Below are 21,076 nucleotides of genomic sequence, written 5' to 3' on the forward strand. Positions count from 1 at the left end.
TTTATATCTGTATGATACTAGCATGATATTGATGTAAAAAGTAAAATATAACATAAGATCATTTTATCGTATTAAATTAACATATCACATCATTATCAATTATAATATGTCAACATGTTATAATTATTAATTATGATATGTTAGTATATCACGATAACGTTATGTAATATAAATGATAAATAATATTTGAATTAAATTAATTATAAATTATAAAAAAATATTTAATTTAAAATAAAAATATAAGTGCTTATTGAATTTTTTCGAAAAACTTAAGGGTCTTTTAAATAATATATTTATTATTTAATTAATGAAAAAAGAATTTTGAGTTTGGCTGGGCTTGACTTAAAAGTCAAGACCTCAGCCCAAGCCTGGCGTGAAATTGGTTGACTACGGGCCAAGTTGTTAGCCCGGCCTAATAACTCGTATATCTCCCGCTTTCACTGTCTGTTTCAGTTCTTCCAACTCCTAAACAGGAAAAGGGGAAGCAGAGGGTGAATGGGGGTGAAGAATTTGTGGGATATTTTGGAATCATGCAAGAAAACTTTGCCTCTTCATTATCTCCAGAACAAAAGGGTATGCGTAGATCTGTCTTGTTGGATGGTTCAGCTTCAAAACGTTAATAAATCTCATTGTCCCATGAACGACAAGCTGTATCTCAAGGGTCTCTTTCACCGTCTCAGGGCTCTCATTGCCTTGAATTGTAGCCTTATTTTTGTCACTGGTAAATTCCTATTCTCTTCAGACTTTGATTCTAGTGAAATAGAATATATGTCTTCTTTCACAGTTGGAGACTTTTTGTAAATGGCAGCTTTCTAAAGGCTTTTTGAAGTTGGGGTTTTTACTGAGATACGGGTTTGCTGAGAATTTTGAATTTGTAATGTGAACGTTTAAATGTAGTGGCTGTTGCTTTTATTTTCTGAGGCAGTGGTCAAATGAATAATGAGACCATAAATTTTCGAACTTCTCATGCTTTATCAAAATTTATACAATTGTTTTGATTTTTTAGTTTAGATAAATGGTGAAAGTTTAATTCATTCTTTGGCATCTGGTAGATGGTTCAATTCCTGCCATCAAATTAGCTACATACAGGCGGCGCTTAAACTCAGGAAGTGAGGTAGAGAATCTGGTATGTCAGTTTTCACCGTATTTCATATCTCTCTTCTAAACCATTTCTGTTGCTATCTTTTCTCAAGAAGGTTTTCTTTTTACCAACTTAAGTAGTCGTTTAAGGCAGGCTACTCAAGAGGGGAAAAATTCACAGAAGTTGTCTTCACTTAGAAGGAATATGGGCTCTGAATTTTCATGCATGATCAAAGAAGCAAAAGTCCTTGGATTAGCACTTGGGATTACGTGCTTAGATGGGTAATTTCCCATATTTTATGTAATTCAATATCTTTTGATAATGAACCCAGGACTAATTGATCCATCTCTTCTTCTTCCCATGAATTCAGGATTGAGGAAGCTGAAGCACAATGTGCATTATTAAACATAGAATCCTTATGTGTAAGTAGTTCTTTTTTTCTTGGTGAGTACAATTGAAACACTATGATAAGGCACTCCCTTCATTTAGTTACTTTACTATCATCAGGATGGGTGTTTCTCTTCTGATTCAGATATCTTTCTTTTCGGCGCAAGAACAGTGTACAGAGACATTTGCCTTGGTGAGTGTGTGGGTAATATTTTTCCTTCTTGAGTTGTTTTACGGTATCATTCTGTAAGTATTAATCTCTCTAACCATTTCATTTTTTGAATTAGGGGAAGGAGGTCATGTTGTTTGTTATGAAATGGCTGATATAGAGCAAAAACTTGGATTTGGAAGGAACTCCTTGGTAATTTTCATCTTGGCTTCTGTCATGCACTAATAGTTAATTCTACTAAGTTTGCTAACTCATAATTCTGGGACTTTCAGATTTCTCTGGCCCTTCTTCTTGGCAGTGATTACTCTCAGGGTGTTCATGGTCTGGGTCCGGTATGTTTCAATAACAAATGCTTCTAATCTCCTGGTCAGTTGTTTTTGCTTATTGAACATGACACCTGTCCTCCTTGCTAATATAGGGGTCAGCATGCCAGCTTGTTAAATCAGTTGGAGACCATGATATTCTTCAAAAAGTTGCATCAGAAGGACTGTCTTTTGCGAGGAACACAAAAAGTTCAAGGAAACAGGGTCAAGACAAGTGCAATGACAAGACAACCACATTGCATCATGAAGTGAGCATGAATGGTGAATAAAGAAACCTTCCACTATTACATATTAGGTTATTACTAGCTTGTGTAGATATTGTTTCCAAATTTTATCAAGTTAAGGCTCCCTGGACAAAATGATCGAGCTAAAAGGGGAAGGGCCCTTTGCGAATAGCACTAGAATCAGAAAAATGCTTATTATATTGTGAGATGACTTCTATAAAGCACCTTAGTCCTATTAGTAAATATATCCTTATTTGTGAGAAGGTTTTGATTTCGTAGGAGAAAACAGCACTTGACCTATATAGCCTGATAGTGACTCAGACTACTATTCACAAGGATGCTGGTTGAGTGCTATTTAAACTTTAAGCTTGACATGGGTCGAGTAACATGTGCTCAGACTGATATAGCTAGTTATTCATAGAAGTCACCAATTTCAAATTGTTTTGACTTTTCAAATGGTTGTGATAGGAAGCAATCATAATTTACAAAGAGATAATCAGTATTTGCAAGTGGTGGAAGCATATATGAAGCCCAAGTGCCACTCAGCAGATTCTGATGTAGTCAATAGGTAAAGTTATATACAACAGTTCTTTTTGTATAATTTTTTTTAAATAGTTTCTGCTAGTGGCAAAGCTTATACCAATACAATGCACTTGTTGCAAAAAGCAGTTTTACTATATTCTTTTATTTACAACTTTGTGTTTTCTGTATTCTATCTCTCTACACCCTGTCTCAAAAAATTTACATGCATACGAAAAGGATGAAATGAAGTTGATATTGACATGTGTGTGCACAGGGACATCTGCATGTTTGATGTAATCATGGATGGATGGGTGGGTGAGTGGAGTTTTTCTTATATTTCCTAGGGAAGAATAAATGGATTGATGGTCCAGCATAAGCATAAACTTAACATTGCCTCTCTCTAGTGTTAAGAACGTCTGACCTTTTCCTAGAAAAGAAATGGTGTTTAATAACTATCCCTAGGGCCTTATTTTTATTTGGTTGATTCTGTGTTAGTGTACATGTAGACCTTTCCAAAATGTTGGGATAGTTAAGGATAAATCTTTAAGTGAAATATAGTTTCAGCTATTTAAGAGAACTGGGGTAATTTTGAAGCAAGGTCTGATTGTGTTTATACATGTGCTTCTGCTTATTTACTTCAATTGCTTTACTGAGAAAGGTTATCCTTGATTCTTAGTGGAAATCGAAATCTCCAAACATCTAAACTGAAAACTGAGTAGCCTACCTTAAGATGACTGATTGTTTGGATTGGGTCTAGTCAGCAGTTCTTTCGTTTTAGAAGCCAGCCTGTGAAGTTTTTTTAAACTGATTTATTCTTGTAGGGTTCTTGTGCAGCATCCATTTCAGCGCGAGCTACTTCAACAGCTATGTGCTCAGTACTTTGAGTGGCCTCCTGAGAAAACAGGTACTTTGTTCAAAAATTCACCAACTACATGTGCAAAAGCACTTTGCATACAATATTTGCTATATGTTCATGAATGCATGCATACTTAGAAGTTAATATGCAGTTTGCACCAGTCATCTCATAGTGTATCAATTGCTCAGATGAATACATCCTTCCTAAGATTGCTGAAAGAGATTTACGACGGTTTGCCAAGTTGCGGTCAGCTTCGTCTCAATTGGGTGTTAACATTCCATTGAAGGAGGTATTATTACCATTTTACATCTTTATACAAATTCATTCTTGAACTTCTGCAAACCACCATTCTTGTTTGACTTGCTGCTTTTGAAAGATTTATTGCTTCTGAAGGACCTTTATTGGTCATTCATGTTGTGAACAAGCAATTGCTAGTGTCATTTTGAAAGTGTTCTAATTAGAAGAGTGTGTTTGGAGTTACTAATGATGTCAATGGACCTTTATGCTCTCCAATTCACTTTTAAAAGCTAATGATTTTGGATTCTAGTTACTAAGGAAATGGAGTGGACAAAGTGTTGAAGTACTTAAGTTACCTGTAAGCCTCCAGCTTGTGGTGTGATAATCAGAATATGTATCATAATCTCTTCTTGCGGTTTTGTACCATAAAGATTCTGTAGAGTACTAGAGTAGCATTTAAATCTCCATTGAGAAATCTGTATGATGTTGTTGATGTGGATCTTTAAAGTCTAGTATACCATTGGTAAACTTTCCCATTACAGATACCAGTCAAGTGTCCTGTATCAGTAATTATTAAGCACCGAAAAGTTCATGGAGAAGAATGTTTCGAGGTGTCGTGGGAAGAGCTAGATGGAATCAAAACCTCTGTAATTTCAGCAGATCTCATAAAGAGGTATGTTGCTGTTATCATTTGCTTATCAGTATGTGTTGATGTTAAGGTGGTACACAGGAAGCTAAAGTTTTTTATGTTTTTCATTCAATTTTCTTAAAATCTCTGCACAAAAAACAGTTAGAAAGGAAAAAGCCAGGGGTAAAATTAATGTTTCAGAATAATGCCTTGAAAAAATATCCACAGAAGATTACTATGAATAACTGAGTGAATTTTGAGACCCTTTACTGTTTCTCACTTTGATCACTGCATCCTGCTATCCCAACAAAATGGCCTTTTATATGTTATCTAATCTAACCTTTTAATAGCTCTCTCTTCCTTGATTTCTTCAAATATTTGGCAGCATTCTTACTTTTCTTCATCCTCCCTCCCGATCTGTTGTTTGGTCATTGAGGTATATTGTAAATAAATGATTTATTTCCTGTTCTCCCACAGTGCTTGTCCTGAAAAGATCACTGAGTTTGTTGACAGAAGAGCTCTAGAGAAGAAACATCACCGTAAATCAAGACCAAAGAAATCAGAACAAAAATGTTCTGTGGCAGAAATAGATCTGAAACTCCAAGATCTGTTGCTTGACATCGAGTTAGGAAGCAAGTCCATTCCCATTGCTTCAAGAGAAGTTATATCAGGCAAAATGACCATGGCAACTGAGGGTAATTTCGTAAACCTAGATCCTGAGGTTATTTTGGAGTCAGAAGGCAATGCTGATTGCAAAGCTGTAAGGTTATGCCCACAAACTGGTATGACTGCTCCAAAGCATGAAGTTATTGATCTTTCGAGCCCCTCTCCGCAAGTGCAGTCCCAGAATGTTCCCAGATGCACTGACGTTAGTGTAATTGATTTGAGTGACTCAGAAACTGAGAGGTCACCTGAACATGTGAAGAAAGCAAGAGAGCTTAGATTGTTTCTGGCCAGTATTCGAGATGACATTCATTGAATGAGCCACTTAGGACTCTGTAGATAGACAACTCTGACGCATGCTTTTTGTTGTAATATGCCAGAGGTGCTTCTCTGTTGTTTAACGTTTGTCTTCTACCGTGTGTTATTAATGTGAATCTTGTTTGTCGTGGAAAATATTTTATGGTTATGGACCTTGCTACGGCACAAAGTTTTATAGCCGTGGAAAATGATCACACAGTCTTGTAGTCCGTCGAATTGCCTAATCTATTTGTTTTAGGGTAATCAAGGTTTCTGAAACATTATATAAGAAAAAGAGAAGTGAGAGCTCGTAGTTCTCTTATCCATTTTGAAGGCACGAAAAGGAAAACATAAATGAGACGAGGCAATCTCATTTTTCACAATAAAACGTTGGGAAGAGTAAACGTGAAACTCAGGCAATTCAATATAAAAATTACAAAATTTCTTCCTATACAAAATAGTATTCACGAAATTCCAGCAATCCAGCATCTGGTTTGGGTCCCCGTCAACTTCACGTTGCTGTTCTCCCCATCCTATATACATGCTGTCTCAACTTTAGGAACTGCCACTTATCTGGAGGAGCAAAATATTAATATGAATGTATCAAAGAAATGGGATTACAAACTACTATTTGCTGAAGCAATGCAACCTAATCAACCTTAGCAAATAGCAGAGATCCATATGAATTTGCTTTCACCATTAAATTCTCCCAAAAAGAAAGAAAATGACAGAGAAAGCATTCATATAAATTGCCTAAACATTTTACCTGTTTATCAATTCCTTTGCAATGCTTCTAGCCTCTTTCAATAACTGAAAGCTTTTGCCAAGGTCATCATCCGTTCTTGCAGATTTCAAGTTCAAAAGCAAGTCACTGAAAGCACTGGCAAATTCTTCTAAATTCTCTAGCCTTTCACTGGAGAAGCTACCAATGGATTTCAGTATGTTCTCTTGTGTTTCTAGTTCTTGATCACTCGATGATGTTTCTGGCTGCCTTTCTTCTGATTTCTTTCTCACTCTGCTGCTTTCAATTGCTTCCAGCCTTGTAGCCATGATAATTGCTTGACTGATGCATGATGAAGGCAGCTGCGTCAAAACAGAAAGTATCCAAACAACTTAAGTGACAAGCAAATGTTTAGAATGAAAAGTTCATCCATATTCATAGAAGTTAGTGGGAACAATCAGCAACATCCAAAAATGCCAGAATTGGGAGTGCGAGAGTTACCTGGGCAAGCTGTGCAACCTTGAATCCAAAACTCCTTGCAGAAACACCAGGAACAAGCTTATATAGGTACGTGACTTCATGATCAGATTTTGCATCCATAGTAACCTCATCATTATGTGCAGTCAGATATGAAACATGATATACCTCCACAGAACCAGGAAATTCAACTTTAATATCAGCAATTCTAGGGTAGTGGGTTACAAAGAGGACCATGCATTTTCTCTGCTCCAACAGATGATGTAATGTAGCATAAGCAATAGATACACCATCATGTGTACTAGTTCCTCTTCCAAGCTCATCAATTACAACCAGTGAGCGTGCTGTGCAGCTGTGGAGTATTTGAGAAGCCTCACTTAGTTCTTCTAGAAATGTACTTCTCCCTTGTTGTATACTGTCAGAAGCACCCATGCGTGTGTAGATAGCATCTAACACATGCAAAGTAGCTGATGCTGCTGGTACAAAGGAACCAACCTAGAAAGATCAGGGAGCACATTTCGCAACAGCAAGCTATTAATATTTTTATTTCAGGAAACACAATGAAAAGAGAGAGAATTGGACATCATAGAGATTATTTACTTAACAATGAGCATTGGCAGAAAAGAATTTAACAAATACACCCCTCTCATAGTACAGTATGAAATTATGCAGAAGAATATGCGAAGGGAAGAGAAAAGGATGAAGCAAGGGAGGAGAGAGAGAGAACTAATATGTGAGCTCAAATTCTACCTGAGCCATCATTGCAATTAGTGCAACCTGGCGAATGTAGCAACTCTTTCCACCCATATTAGGACCAGTAACAATCTGACAACACTCCCTGTCTGCATGCAATGTTGTGTCATTTGGAACAAAACCCTCTTGTAAGATGGTCTCCAACACCTGGTCAAGCATAGCACTCAATAAACAAACATCCCACAGCAATATATGAGCTATAATTTAACTCAAAAAACTTATCTCTGGTATTGTTACAAGTCATCAATCATGGTGATTAATTTTAGGGGCAAAAGAGTGTAACAATAGTAAAAATATGAAGAAGGATAAGGCATTGATGAAGAGAAAAGATTTATGAGACGTAGTCTGATTTACATTACAGCCAGGCCAAACCAAAGCGTCCCAGGTTAACTCATTAACAGAAAGTTGATTTTCCCCCACAGAGACAAATATTACACAACGGTCACATTCCTTTTGAGCTTAATTCTCATACAATAATCTGTAAAAAGAAAAAAAAAAAGCAATAGTAGTCCAGTTCTGACTAAAATGCCCTGGGGTATGAGAACTTTTAAAAATGCTAGCTTAATTTAATTAGACTATTTACTTTGAGCAAAAAAAAATAGACTGTTTATTTTCCACAACTAAGATGCTAACAAAACTTTCATAATCCCAATTCTAATTTTCCCAGGGAAAAATAAACTAACAGACCTAACAAGACAGATTTGAGCAACCAGCAACAAGCCAACAACCCAAAGCTCTGAAAATACAATTTAGAGATCCTTTAAATGCCATGCAAATTGAGAGAAACTTTTGGCATTGATGATAGTAAGCACTTGACAAATGAAATTTGTAGTAATAAATGTTAGCATTTAGTGAAAAAGTTCTTTCAACATGTTCCAAGTAGATTCAGTTAGTTACTAGTATAGTTACATTTAATATGCTTAATTACATATACTTCAACATACAGGGTGACGACCGGAGTGGATTTGTATCTGAACAGGTTCATTGTCATCCACAAAGATAGGCCGAACATAATTCTGCAATAAACCATCAAAAATAATAATGAATATCAATTAAGCTTAATCAAGAATAAAGTGTTAAGATGCACCCAGTAGATACCTTATTTCTTGAGAGAGTGGCAAGAGAGTGCAAACAGTCCAAAGCAGCAAGTGCTTGAACAGCAGCTTGAAACTCGGAGTAATATTCACCAAATTCCCTAAGAAAGCTGTCCCAAGCAGCTCGACAGATAATGGTGAGCTCTTCATTTGCCAGTGTTAACTGGTCTAGAGCAGTCAATACTTCAGGCGGATGATACCTTATTGTCTTTTTGGTACTATTTACCTTAACCCAGTTTGAAGGTACATTGGCATCTATGGGTAGCTGCATCAAAGCGGCAGGGATTCAGGGGCACACAAACCAAACCACAGTTGCAAGAAGAAAATGGTATGCAACAACATTACAGTTGTCTGGAGAACTTTATTGCTTAAGGTCTCACAAATAAAAAAATAAACCTACCTCTATCAAATGTGTGGTTCCTGACACACACATAAATTCCAAATTGCCTTTCCCAAGTCGCTTTCTATACAAGAAAATCAAGTTATCCAGTTTCTCCTTCGCCAATTGAACTGCTTTCCTAGCTCTAGCAACCTGCAGGTAACCAGTTGAACCAGTAGGATCCAAAGAGATCACAAAATCAAGGCAACAATAAGCACAAGGAGATTGAAATTCAGAGATCTTCATCTAATATACAAACCTCCGGAAATTGGTTGTTAGAAATGATGATTAAGTTTGTTAAATCCCCTTTATCAGCTGCTTCTTTGTTTAGGAAAGATAGCAGTTTTGCAGCATTGCCAAGAACATTGGATGATGAAGCAGTCAAAATCAACCTTTTCAACAGAGCTGACTGCACAATCCCTACTCGCACTTTCTTACTGCAATTGTCTTCATGTTCTTCATCAATATGAAGCCGCTGAAGTTGCTTTCCAGCAGATAAAATAGCTTGAATAACTGCAATGAACTATACAATTGGATCATTAGAAATTTATTGGCAAATTAAGCAGGGGATTTTAACACAAAGGCCTCACTATTAAAGCTACTGCAAAACAAGGAAAACATAGCATTCTTAACAATGGCTTCAATGCAGGAGGGGAAACAAGAAAAAATTACAGAAGATCCAGTCACTAATTGCAAATTAAATTTAATTTTCCATTCCTCCATCAGTACTTATCCCAAACAACCTGCCAATCAAAAGACTTAAGAAATCATAGTGCCAAAATACCATATTATAACATTGAAACAATTCCAGGCATATGAAATATAAAGAGCCATATGAACTTGACTACTTGAGTACCAGATACTCTAATGCTGCATGCACAATAACAAAGATAAAGAGGGTGATTATACCTCTGCTGGGGTGGCAGTTCGATGGAAGATTCTTGTTATTCCACGCTGAATATCAGGTGATCTTCCTAAAAAAGTTAAAACTGAGGAAAGCACAGAGTAGAATTCTGGTTGTGCAATGGTCACATCAGAATCTTCCCCATCTATCTCAATGATACTTTGTGAGACTTTATAACACCCCATGGACAAAGCAATTTCAGAAACAGCATCAAGTCGAGCAGATATCATGGTTCTATCACATAAAGGATGAGTCACCTGTTTAACGAAATAAATCTTAAGGTCAAATCATAGTTTAGAAAAAATATGGACAAACCACCAGAAATCAAACCAAGTTTTATCTCACCTACCCAGTGTCTAAGAAGCCTTGATCCATAAATAGTAAGAGTATGGTTCATAATTTGCAGCAAGGAGCCAGATTCAGACCCATCTGAATTATTCCTCAAAATCTGGAGATAGAAAAAGCATCCATTCAGAGTTAAATAAGGTTTAATTGAGAAGCAGAAAGTTCTTAAACACGTGTACTAGCTTCAAGAACCATTCTAGCCACCAGCAGTATTTTAAAATTGAATAATGTACAGATTACTTTTCCAAAAAGTCATTGCTAACTAACAACAAACTTCCAGAATTCCAACCAGGTACCATTGATCTAAAAATATTATACCATGCAGATTTTACCCCGTGTTATCAGTCTCTAGTACAATGCTTGCCAAGCCAAATATTTACCAAATGGTTTTAGGAGTCTAAACTTGTTCCCAACTAATCGCAAGGTAGACAAGATGTATTAATAGGCTACGCTGGTTAAACCTCACAATAACCGCGAATATCCATTAGGACACCCATGAGCTGATGACAAATTTCTGATGCCATTTTGTGACCAGATAGCCCAACAACAACTCGGATCAGAGCAACTTAGCAGTAAAGGAAACTAATATTCTGAGAAAATCTCAGTAATAGACACATACACAAAATGATAAAACAATTACCTCTAATTGTTGAAGTGTATTTGCTGAAAGATTCATCTCCAAACTGCTTGATAAGGAACGAAATGAAGCTTCAAGGCACACAATTCTTTCAAATCCAAATTGCTTGAGATGACGAATGGTTAAGGCCAAAGCTTGTAAAGCCAAATCTGGCATGTTCATAACCCCCTTAAAGAAAGCAAATTCAAGAAAAGTAAATTAATACATTAGAACAAAAACAGTAAAAAACAATGGCTTAGTGGAAGAAAGAAATCAATTTAGTAGTATTACAAGAAAAAGGTAGGCAAGAAGCAAAAATTGCTATCTAAGGAAGAGCTAAATATTGTTTAATTTCAACAGGAGAAAATATATACAAATAGTTGACCAAACAAGTTATCCAAAGGTTGACAGCTAAGAGTTAAACAGACCACAATAGAAAACTCATTCAAAATCAATGTTTCTTTCAGTGTGCAAAAATGTAGTGGTCAATGTCACACCTGAATTGAAGAGTGAGAATATTCTGTTGCCTCCAATGACTGATTCACATTACTGGCTAAATTATCTTCAACCATCTTCTCATACACAGACATCACTTCCGCAAGTGCGCCACCACCCTTGAAACAATCACAAGAGGCATGCTCCAGACGAACATTTGAAGCAGGTCCAGCATATGCCAATAACAACTGATACAAGAATTTTTATATCAGTTAAAAGACAGAGCCTTGGAAGATTATGTTGGTTCATCTATAAAAATATTCTACATGATACCCTTTTTTTGATTTCCATGGATGAATGAGCCAGACACTTTGACCAGATTTTTAGTTAATACTCAAAATTATACAAGGTAAAGCATTTCAACCGAAAATACTAACGAGTGATAAAAGTGTACATGACTAAGTTTACCTAATTATACAATTGGTAAGTTCCAAAGACTACATTCTAATTCTATTTTCCAGTAAATGACTCCTTGCAGCTCTACTTTCCCACTCATAACCATATACCAAAAGATTCCTCTTCTTATACTGCATTTTCTCTTATAAACAGCTGTTTAGTATATAAATCTATAAGAACAAAGTCATTTCCAACACTTTCAATACATGCCACTCTCCAACTTCCTCAACATGGTTATTCCAGCTTCTTCGTTTTTTAAAAAGGTGAGCTTAATTTTGATAATTAAATCACTTAATATTTCCTACAAGGGGCCTATCTTAATATGCCACTGCACAAACTATAACAGTAATCAAGCAAGTTTTGCAAACCAACAAATGATATACCTTTTCTGTTTGTTTCGAAAGCGGTTCTCCAACCAATAACTCAGCGGGAGCCAAGCTAAAAACCACAGCTTCAAGCCCGCTCCTCATAACTCCATCATCAAACTCCCCATAAACAACATCCCCCGTTGAAATCTCCACTCCAACAATTCCAACCCTCACATCAACCGCACCAGAACCTGAAACAGACCCCGAAAACTCCAAACCTTTCTCCACAACGCAAACCAAATAATTACTCTCTCCACCACACCCTTCCTCTTTCCCTCCCACATCCTCCGCGGCCTCCAGCGTAGCCTTCGTGTATAATGCCGACAAACCCCTGCAAAACGGTCCAACTCGGTTCGAACCATGCGCCTTAATCGCCGCCGTTTCTGTCTGTTTCACCACACCAACCTTGTATCCCGCACTGACCAGCCTCCTCACGTGGACATTCAGTCGAAAAGTAGGTACGCTAGCCGTTAAGAAGTTGCGGTCCACGTGGGCATATATTCCCAACTCTTTCGCCGCGATTTCCGCATCCTTCCCGAAGAATCGGAACCTGTAACCGACTTCCACCATGAGAAGAACATCCGGGTATTTGTTTTTTAAATCCACCACTTGTTGTTCTAGTGGGGTGTACTTTTTGTGGTCGGATCCGGAAAGTTCGACGGTAGGTTCAAGCGGACGTCGTGGAGAAGGTTCCAGAAGTTTGTGGAGGAATTTTTGGTGGAGGGAAGGATTAGACTGAAGAGGAACGGGGTTGTGGGTGTGAGGTGAAAGCGTGGTTTTGGGTTTCTTAGGAGTGGAAGTGAGGTGGGTTGAGAGGAGTTTGCGCTTTGAAGGGGAAAAAGAGACAGTTGCTTTTACGTTGGGTGATGGGATTGGCGGTGAAGGAGGAGACGGAGAAGATGAAGGGTTTGCTGGTGGAGTTGGGGTGGATGGGGTTTTGGGTTTGGGGGCAAAAAAACGAGAAATGACTTGTTGCTTTTGCTTCCCCATTTTTGGGCGATCAACTCATCCACCAAATTGAACGGACTTTCAGAGAGATGGCTTTCGAAAGGATGGAGCAATGGAGGGTATTGTCCATTTGGCGCGCTTTCCTTTCTGCTAATTACGCAGCTTTTACGATGAACAAGTTTCGCCAAACAAGAGTAATCGGCCGAGCCCAAGAATTGAAATAGCTTGGACATTGGGCCTTTGATAACGGTCCTTAGAATCGGGCTAGTTGTAATATCTTTTCATTCGGCGAAGCTTGAGTCAAATACTAGGTCTATTACCAAAATTTTAGGATTATCAGTATTTTCTATTTTTGAAGTACTTTATAATGCCAGTACTGTTGGTAGTACCAAAATGTTGCACTGTCTCAGCTTCTTTTAAACCATTTCTTTTTGTCCATTTGCCTCCCTCCCTATTTTCCTCTCTCTCCCTTCCCCGTACTCTGTTAGCCTGTACCCAAAGACTATAAAGAAACAATTTGCCGCCGGAAAGAGAAACGGTTCAACGATACGATAGTTTGAAACTGTAAAGCTTATACAATTTCGGTGGGTAATTTTGGGAGAGGAGAGAGATGGTAACGTCACCGGTGGTGAACACGTATCCACTGTCGAGCTACACCTTCGGCACCAAAGAGCCGAAGATGGAGAAGGACACGTCCGTCGCGGATCGCCTTGCTCGCATGAAAGTCAAGTAATTTTATCACTTTCTCCATTTGATTTTTTTATTTAATTAGATGTTTTGCTGGATTTGAAAAACCCTAGATAAACCTCAATTCTCCTGTTTCGTTATTTGAGAAAGCCTACCTATGGTAGAAATGTTAGTTTTCGGTTAAATGCGTGTGTTGCTTTGCGCTATTCTCTTTCAGTAAGGTTTAAAAAAAGAGAGAGACAGAGAACTAATCTTCAAATTTCTTATGCTGGACAATTTGAATTAGTCTGGTCAATGATCTAAGATTCGAAACCCTAGTTTCTTCACTTTTCTTAGACCATTTTGGGAACTCATGGGATCTTGTAGATCAAAACGAAATTACTGATAAAAAATAGCCAATATAAGATTTGAACTGGGATTTGGATTGTGTTTCTAATGTTTTAGATTAAGGAAAAATTGTCGCCCTCTTTTACCTTTGCCGGAACAGTGAGCTTTGTTAATTATTTGTCCCCCACCGCCAAAGCCTGCAAATTCAGGCTCTAAACTAAAAAAGTTTCCATTGAAGGATTAATTGTGGATAGAACAAGTTAGTGAGAAGACCCGCATGCTGAAACTTTACTTTATAGAAGCTCAAGTTTGTAATTGCTTCTTTTGGTTGCAAGTTGCAGTTATATGAAAGAGGGTATGAGGACAAGCGTTGAAGCAATTTTACTGGTATGTTAGTATGCTTCTGTTTAGCCATTATGTGAAAATTTATGGTAATAGTTTTCGCTCCTAGTTTCCTACGCACAATGGTCACAGTCATATTTTAACTGTTTTTATTCTGAATTATTTATATGATAAACCTTTGTGGCCTGATTTTTGTAGATTTCATAAGAAACGAATGTTTTTTGTAATAAGATTCGTCACGTTGAAACTTCAGAAAAACTCAATGCTCTAATTGTATTTAATTTTGTGATACCAATATCTTGCATTGTTATTGCATGATAAATGTGTTTGATGCAGATTTGTGCTTTGTCATTCTCTGAGGAGGTAATCTTAGAATACCCTGTGCTATTTGTAGTTATTATGAGATAATAACTTAAACATTTCCTGTACGAAAGATTCAGAACACCCTGTAGGAATTTGAGACTAATATATTCGAAGATGTAAACTGCTAAAAGTTTAGTTGTTCCATATTTGGTTGAATAATAAAGATCCTTCAACTGTATGATAAAGCCTCAGATTCTTACTTTTCAATTTAAGGGTTAATTTATTTGTCTATAAGGTTGTTTGTTAGTTGTTTAACAAACAAGGAAAAGGCTTATTTTGGTTTATCCGCTTTTCAGTTAGATCAATGCTGGTCCAAAATCACATCTTGATACATACTTAAGCATCAGCAGTCAATATATGCTTGTCATTGCTCATTTTTTATCATATGAAGGGAGGTTGTTTTCACATCTCAGAGGTCTCTAGCTTGTGCATGTGCTTACATATGACCACAGTAGTCAACCTGGCAGAAATTTACAACTGAGTCTTACATATGTAAAGGGTAAATTGTGCATCAAGAAAAGAGGCGTAACATCCTAATACATAAAGGACTCCTTTTTTGGGCACAAACTTTTTATATGTTTGTTCCACTAAATATCTAAAGGAATTAGCATTCTTTTTGGCATTATGAGTTTGTTGTTGTACTTTTGCTACTTTCTCCTTTGTCTTCAACTTGCTAGTTGCCATTGTTGTTTATAGGATGACCATTTTAATGCTTGCTCTCTAATTTCTTATGCCATTTTCTCATACAGGTCCAAGAACATAATCATCCTCACATTCTTCTTCTGCAAATTGGGAACACATTCTGCAAACTTCCTGGTGGGCGCCTGAAGCCTGGAGAGAATGGTATCATGTTATTTTTCACTTTTTTCCTTCTCCGTCATAATGTCTTTCTTTCTCTGTACATCTTGATTGCTGTGTTATTTTGGAGCTTTTATGTCAGTTTAACACCTATGCTCTTCACTTTTGGCTTCAGAGATTGAGGGTTTGAAAAGGAAGCTGACCAGCAAGCTTGGAGCTAATTCACCCACTCTTGTGCCAGACTGGCAGGTAGAGATTTCTTGTACTTATTTTACTAGGATGAGGAGGGCATGTTGTCCTTACAATTTCCTTTGAACTATGCAGTGATATGGTTTGGAACAATTTCCTTATGCTTAATTGCTTGTTGTCTTGTTGCAGATTGGTGAATGTGTGGCCATCTGGTGGAGGCCCAACTTTGAGACCATAATGTATCCATATTGTCCTCCCCACATCACAAAACCCAAGGTAGCGTGCAGTTATTCTTGATCTTTGTGTACTTCATGTTGCTATTAATGGTATGCTATCCTTTCTCAACCTCCTGTACTGTTGACATGCAGGAGTGCAAGAAGCTTTTCCTTGTTCACTTGTCTGAGAAAGAGTACTTTGCAGTACCAAAAAATCTGAAACTTCTTGCTGTACCGTTGTTTGAGCTATATGATAATGTTCAGGTAGGGAGTATACCTACTCTCAATCCATTCTTCAACTAGATTTATAATTTGAGTTTTGCAACTTTCTATTCCGTTCATATTTTATTTTTATATTTGAGTTAATAAATATGTTGAGAATTCAAGATTTCAAAAGCTTTGTAAAGGGGAAATAGAGAATGAACTATGGATCTCTGGCAAATTACCCTTGGCATATCATATGTTTCTTCTCTAAAATGATGTCTGCTCTTAACAGCCAACATATTTTTTGTCTTAAATTTTTTTTTCCTTCCTTTGGATTTCTACAGCTAATTTCCTGCAATTTAATGGTTATTTAGTCCATATTGCTTCTTCCTTCTAATAAAGAACACTTGCATGTCGAACAGAGATATGGACCAGTCATATCAACCATTCCTCAGCAGCTTTCCAGATTCCAGTTCAACATGATTACTACTTGACTTTGGCATGGATGTCAAGAGTGAACCTTCCTGCTTGCATCCTGACTGCTACATCCTGAGAATATTGCTTGGGCTTCAAGAGTTGATGGCCTGATGGTATTTAGTGAGAGAATTCTGGTACTTGGGTATCCTAAGTTGATTAAGGTGACTGAAACATTGACACTATGGCAAACTTTTGCACCCTAATTTGGTCACAAACCATTTTATTAGTGTTCGCTTTTATTATAGTTTAGGTCACTGCTGATCATGGTCTGTCTTGTCTGAGTCCCTTGTCACATTGGTCTCTCAACTTAGATGGTTTATGGTTTTATACACTTTAAGAATGATTTAACCAGCTATTGTTTGGGGGTATAATGGGCTGTCATATCCTGGCTATGGAATATGTCTGCTTTGTTTTCATGTAAAGCTGATTGTGCTCCCAGTGTAATGTGTAAGGTGGATAATTGGCTTTGAATCTTGGTGGATGGTTGTTCATTAAACAAGCTTACAATGCTATCATGTCTTTGAGCATGCACCAAATCAAAATTTTAGGGTACTTGTATTATTTCTACTTTGACAGAATGGAATTATGGCCAACTGGACTGCAGCTGTGGATGGTTCGTTTGTGATGGAATGAAAAAAAACTAAAAGCTCCTATTATTTGGATTCCAGTGAAAATTGTAAAATTTTTATTTAATATATAAATGTACATGGAAGTGTGGGAGACAATTCACTTTGTTCAAGGGAAGGATCTTCAATGTTAGATTACTTGGCTGACTTTGCCAAATGGTTGGGGGTGCGGAATGACATAGATCCACTATGAGGAAACACTTAAGCTTAGCAGAAGTGGCAATAGTCCAAATCCTAGGCACGATTGATCAAAGATCAAATAGTCATTCCAACAATAACTTGCTGAGACAAGTTTTGTTGATCGCTTACAAAGTTTAGGATTTCTATAGTTTGCTGCTTTCTGTATTGGAAACCGATTTCTTTCATGGAATTTCTGTTAGCCTTTACCATTGCTGTCCAATGTAGTTCTCAATGCCCTAAAAGCATTCTAAACAATGGTGCTGCCTCCTACCTTCTTCAAAATTTTCCTCTCTTCCATCTTTTGTCTAGCATTCAGAGCCTGAGGCCATTGACCAACTGAAGCATGGATGTTAGACGAAAGGACATGAACTCCTGATTCTTTTGATTCCAACTCAGTGGCTCTCTCTACCACCTTTTCCGCTAACTTCAAGTCACTTCTTACCCTACATCCCCCTAACAAAGCTCCCCAAATAGCAATATCGGGCTTATACGGCATATCCTTCACTAGAAGCTGCGCTTCCTCAAGCTGACCATTTCGGCTATGTAAATCTACAAAACATCCGAAGTGTTCAAGCTTTGGACTAACTCCAAAATCTCTTTCCATACTGTAGAAGATTTTCCGACCTTCCTCTACCAGGCCTCCATGGCTACAAGCAAACAAAACACTAGTAAAGGTGAAATCATTTGGCTTCAATCCATCCTTCTGCATAAGAAAGAAAATCCTAATCGCATCCTCTGTTCTTCCATGGATAGCTAGTGATTTTATCATAACATTCCAACAAAACACATCACTCTTCTTTATTTTGATAAACAACGTAAAAGCTCTGCTAATATCCCCACACTTAGCATACATGTCTATAAGGGCAGTCCTTACTATAACCCCCAATCGAGGCCAATCTTGTATCAGGAAGTGTATCCATTTGCCTATCTCCAGAGCACCTAAGTGGGAACATGCTGACAGAACAGAAACAAATGTATATTCATCCGAAACTACGCCTTCTATTTGCATTTGCTCAAAAAGATCTAATGCTTCTTGAAATCTCTCATGTTTAGTATAACTCGAAATCATTGAATTCCATGAAACCACATTCCTGCATGGCATTTTCTCAAAAATCTTTCTCGCTGTGTCAAGGTCTCCTGCATCAGCATATGCTCCAATCATCGAAGTCCATGAAACAACATTCTTCTCCGGTATCCTTTCAAACAAATGCCTTGCCTTTGAAAGTTCCCCGACTCTAGTGTAACCCAAAATCATAATATTCCACGAAATAACATCTTTTACCGGCATCGAAACAAACAAATCTATAGCGGAACTTACGTTACCATTGCAAACGCATTGGTATATCATCTGATTCCATACTTGCACAGGTTTCACTGACATATCATCGAAAACTTTACGGGCATCGCGTCGTTCGCCCTTCTTTACTTCAAGAGAAGCCTGCATTTTTAAATACATATTAAAAAGCGAATTGGAAACTTCAAAACTTGATTCAAAGCCAGATTTTAGAATCTGGCAATGCACGTTTTGGGATTTTCTAAACAACCCCAATTGAGAGCAAGAGTTTAACACATATGGATAAGTGTAATTATCAGGTCTCAACCCTCTTTGAGGCAATTCATCAAACACAGACATGCAATCTTCAAGGGGTCCATTAAAGGCGTAGCCTCTAACCATGATATTCCAAGGCATGATTCGCGAGTAGAAAGGAGTACCCATTTTAGAGAAAATGAGATCGGAGTAAACCATGGATCCGAACTCGGTGCTTCGACGAAGAAATGTGGAGAAAATGTGGAAGTTTTGGCAAAGGGCAGTGGTGATAATGAAGGCATGGATTTGTTTTAGCTGATTGAAAGTGCAATGAGGCAATAGATTTGAGATATCAGCCATACATGGTGGTTCGCGATCGAAGATTAAATGCTTTTCAAATAAACGCACCGGATAGCGCTATATTGGAAAACAGTACAGCTTCATGTCGGATATCGATGGTACATGCGTAACCTTTCCTTCCATAACCTTTTCTAATTGCTTCAAACTTTTCCTTACTTGAAATAATTTCAGGTGAACGTCTTAAACTTTACTGCAAATCTAAATATAAAATAAATATGATATTTTAAAAAGTTCTTAAATTATTTTTAAAATTTTAAATTATTTTTTATTTTTTAATTAAATTTTTATATATTGATTTTGAATCAAAGAACTTTTTATTACTAATGTTAACATTAATTTAAATGATATTTATCATTTTATATCGCGTGCAATATGACATGTTGACTTTTCACAGTGAAAAGTAAGATTGATACATGGAAAAGTGCAAGACAAAAGCATAGCATTGTTGCAACAGAAAAATCAAAACAAACAATTCTAGCAAAATCAAAAAACAAAACATAATCGGAAGCACAAATCATTTATTATAATAAGTTAACATACTACATTAGTACACATAATATAAAATTATAAGTTTCATTTTCACTAACGAAAGTAATTGATTTTTAATTATAAAAATTTATTTGATTCAAACTAAAAATAATAAATTAATTGAATGTAATAAAAATAAAATTTTATTAAATAATTTTTAAAAAATTTAAAAATATTATGCTTACAAAATACTTTAATATTGATCAGTAAAAATTTACTTACATATACAGATTGGCCCTAAGTAAACATGATATACGGACGCTTAATTTCATTTTATTGTCACTTGTCACTTACGTAACTTCTGTTATTTGCTTTTTAGTTTTTCAAGTCCTGATATATAGTGAAAGCATATAGAAATAAGAAAAAAAATAATATTAAAAAAGTAAAAACAATTCAATTTTATTCTAGAAATGAAACCATATACATTATTTTGTTATTCATAAAACTACATGTTCAAACAGAAGAATGTAACTAAACAATGTTACTGTTTGAAATGGCATCACCACCATGGTGGTCAAAATATAATTCTCCATCCGAGTGAGTGAAGAAATTTAGAAACCTATCGCTAATTACTCAGGAAATTGAAAGAAGAGATGTTTTCCGATTAGATGGTAGAGATTGGGTCAACGATATACTTATTCCAAATGTGGCAGGAAGCCTTCCAGCAGGTAAACAGCAAATCAAGAAATTAATAGTAGCAATTAGCAAATAAGACATAGTTCAAAGCTTATGATTAGTTGATGTTATCCTCAGCGTATGATTAGTTTTTATTTTTAAAGGCATAAGGAGATTTCATTGATAAGAATGGGAAGAGGACTTCCCCTTTACAAAACGCATGGCAGACTTCCATGTTAAAAAAAAAAACAAAAAGAGTATTGATTAGTATGCCCATTCTCAGCGTATGATTAGTTGATCGTTAAAACTTTTTAAATAAGCATATCTTATCTTCTGTAAAGATAAGTATGCCAATTGGTCGTTTAATTAGGAATAAATGATATTACTTCCAAGTTTCATCTGATCTCTGTCATGGAGACAACTGACAAAAGTCAACATTAGGTATACGACATGTATATAAAAAAAAAATATATAGGACATTTATATACCATTCAGCATGTTAACGTAGAGATGTAGACGTATTTGTATACACTTATAAGGCTTTGGCAGCATCTGGAATATGACAGATGGAGATACGGAGCTGTCTTCTGCACTTTTCTCATTCGTCCCAATATGAGCCATTGGCACGCAATATCTTCATTAATCTCTGTTGATTTTGATCGTTTGGCTTTAGGAAAGATTGCCGTTGACATTCGAAGCTTCCGTGCCTCTCTCTGGTTTAGGTGATGATGATGGATATATTATCTTTTTTTAA

At 36.6% G+C, this 21,076-nt stretch overlaps 4 protein-coding genes across 8 annotated transcripts; 2 read left to right on the plus strand and 2 right to left on the minus strand.

The window, feature by feature from the left end:
- LOC18605548 (flap endonuclease GEN-like 2) lies at positions 466-5,602 on the plus strand. Of its 4 annotated transcripts, none has more exons than XM_018117442.1 (13): positions 466-721; positions 1,053-1,126; positions 1,235-1,362; positions 1,452-1,525; positions 1,614-1,661; positions 1,756-1,829; positions 1,910-1,969; positions 2,056-2,221; positions 2,653-2,752; positions 3,528-3,610; positions 3,751-3,851; positions 4,342-4,472; positions 4,905-5,602. In XM_018117442.1, exons 1-13 carry the CDS (start codon positions 496-498, stop codon positions 5,404-5,406), a joined length of 1,767 nt encoding a protein of 588 aa, XP_017972931.1. In that variant the 5' UTR covers positions 466-495; the 3' UTR covers positions 5,407-5,602. The 4 variants fall into 4 exon arrangements, with proteins under 4 accessions (XP_017972931.1, XP_017972930.1, XP_017972933.1 ...); XM_018117441.1 differs by having other exon boundaries at positions 1,452-1,503; positions 1,589-1,661; XM_018117444.1 differs by lacking the exon at positions 466-721 and having other exon boundaries at positions 1,231-1,362; positions 1,452-1,503; positions 1,589-1,661.
- On the minus strand, positions 5,674-13,184 carry LOC18605549 (DNA mismatch repair protein MSH3). The gene is made up of 13 exons (XM_007038606.2): positions 11,951-13,184; positions 11,174-11,359; positions 10,701-10,865; positions 10,065-10,163; positions 9,721-9,972; positions 9,071-9,334; positions 8,833-8,964; positions 8,437-8,697; positions 8,283-8,354; positions 7,336-7,485; positions 6,610-7,080; positions 6,154-6,470; positions 5,674-5,960 (listed from the first exon to the last, which is right to left on the minus strand). The coding sequence occupies exons 1-13, from the start codon at positions 12,923-12,925 to the stop codon at positions 5,957-5,959; spliced, it is 3,348 nt and encodes a 1,115-aa protein (XP_007038668.2). The 5' UTR covers positions 12,926-13,184; the 3' UTR covers positions 5,674-5,956.
- Positions 13,244-17,000, plus strand: LOC18605550 (pre-mRNA cleavage factor Im 25 kDa subunit 2). Its single transcript, XM_007038608.2, has 7 exons — positions 13,244-13,612; positions 14,239-14,284; positions 15,352-15,445; positions 15,576-15,649; positions 15,779-15,865; positions 15,958-16,068; positions 16,431-17,000. Exons 1-7 carry the CDS (start codon positions 13,494-13,496, stop codon positions 16,500-16,502), a joined length of 603 nt encoding a protein of 200 aa, XP_007038670.2. The 5' UTR covers positions 13,244-13,493; the 3' UTR covers positions 16,503-17,000.
- LOC18605551 (pentatricopeptide repeat-containing protein At3g29230) lies at positions 16,709-19,323 on the minus strand. 2 transcript variants are annotated; one of them, XM_018117455.1, is made up of 2 exons: positions 18,964-19,323; positions 16,709-18,729 (listed from the first exon to the last, which is right to left on the minus strand). In XM_018117455.1, the coding sequence occupies exons 1-2, from the start codon at positions 19,177-19,179 to the stop codon at positions 17,539-17,541; spliced, it is 1,407 nt and encodes a 468-aa protein (XP_017972944.1). In that variant the 5' UTR covers positions 19,180-19,323; the 3' UTR covers positions 16,709-17,538. The 2 variants fall into 2 exon arrangements, with proteins under 2 accessions (XP_017972944.1, XP_007038671.2); XM_007038609.2 differs by having other exon boundaries at positions 16,709-19,323.

Source organism: Theobroma cacao, chromosome 3, assembly GCF_000208745.1.
Source record: "Theobroma cacao cultivar B97-61/B2 chromosome 3, Criollo_cocoa_genome_V2, whole genome shotgun sequence".
In the NCBI taxonomy this organism is placed as follows: Eukaryota; Viridiplantae; Streptophyta; class Magnoliopsida; order Malvales; family Malvaceae; genus Theobroma; species Theobroma cacao.

Coding starts and splice junctions, on each gene's coding strand:
- LOC18605548 (XM_018117441.1), top strand. CDS start 496: ATGGGGGTGAAGAATTTGTGGGATATTTTGGAATCATGCAAGAAAACT. Junction 3,611..3,750: donor GTGGCCTCCTGAGAAAACAG/GTACTTTGTTCA, acceptor TCAATTGCTCAG/ATGAATACATCCTTCCTAAG. Junction 4,473..4,904: donor TCAGCAGATCTCATAAAGAG/GTATGTTGCTGT, acceptor GTTCTCCCACAG/TGCTTGTCCTGAAAAGATCA.
- LOC18605549 (XM_007038606.2), bottom strand. CDS start 12,925: ATGGGGAAGCAAAAGCAACAAGTCATTTCTCGTTTTTTTGCCCCCAAA. Junction 11,360..11,950: donor TTTCGAAACAAACAGAAAAG/GTATATCATTTG, acceptor TTCTTGTATCAG/TTGTTATTGGCATATGCTGG. Junction 10,866..11,173: donor ATTCTCACTCTTCAATTCAG/GTGTGACATTGA, acceptor GCTTTCTTTAAG/GGGGTTATGAACATGCCAGA.
- LOC18605550 (XM_007038608.2), top strand. CDS start 13,494: ATGGTAACGTCACCGGTGGTGAACACGTATCCACTGTCGAGCTACACC. Junction 14,285..15,351: donor GCGTTGAAGCAATTTTACTG/GTATGTTAGTAT, acceptor TTTCTCATACAG/GTCCAAGAACATAATCATCC. Junction 16,069..16,430: donor AGCTATATGATAATGTTCAG/GTAGGGAGTATA, acceptor CATGTCGAACAG/AGATATGGACCAGTCATATC.
- LOC18605551 (XM_007038609.2), bottom strand. CDS start 19,179: ATGGCTGATATCTCAAATCTATTGCCTCATTGCACTTTCAATCAGCTA.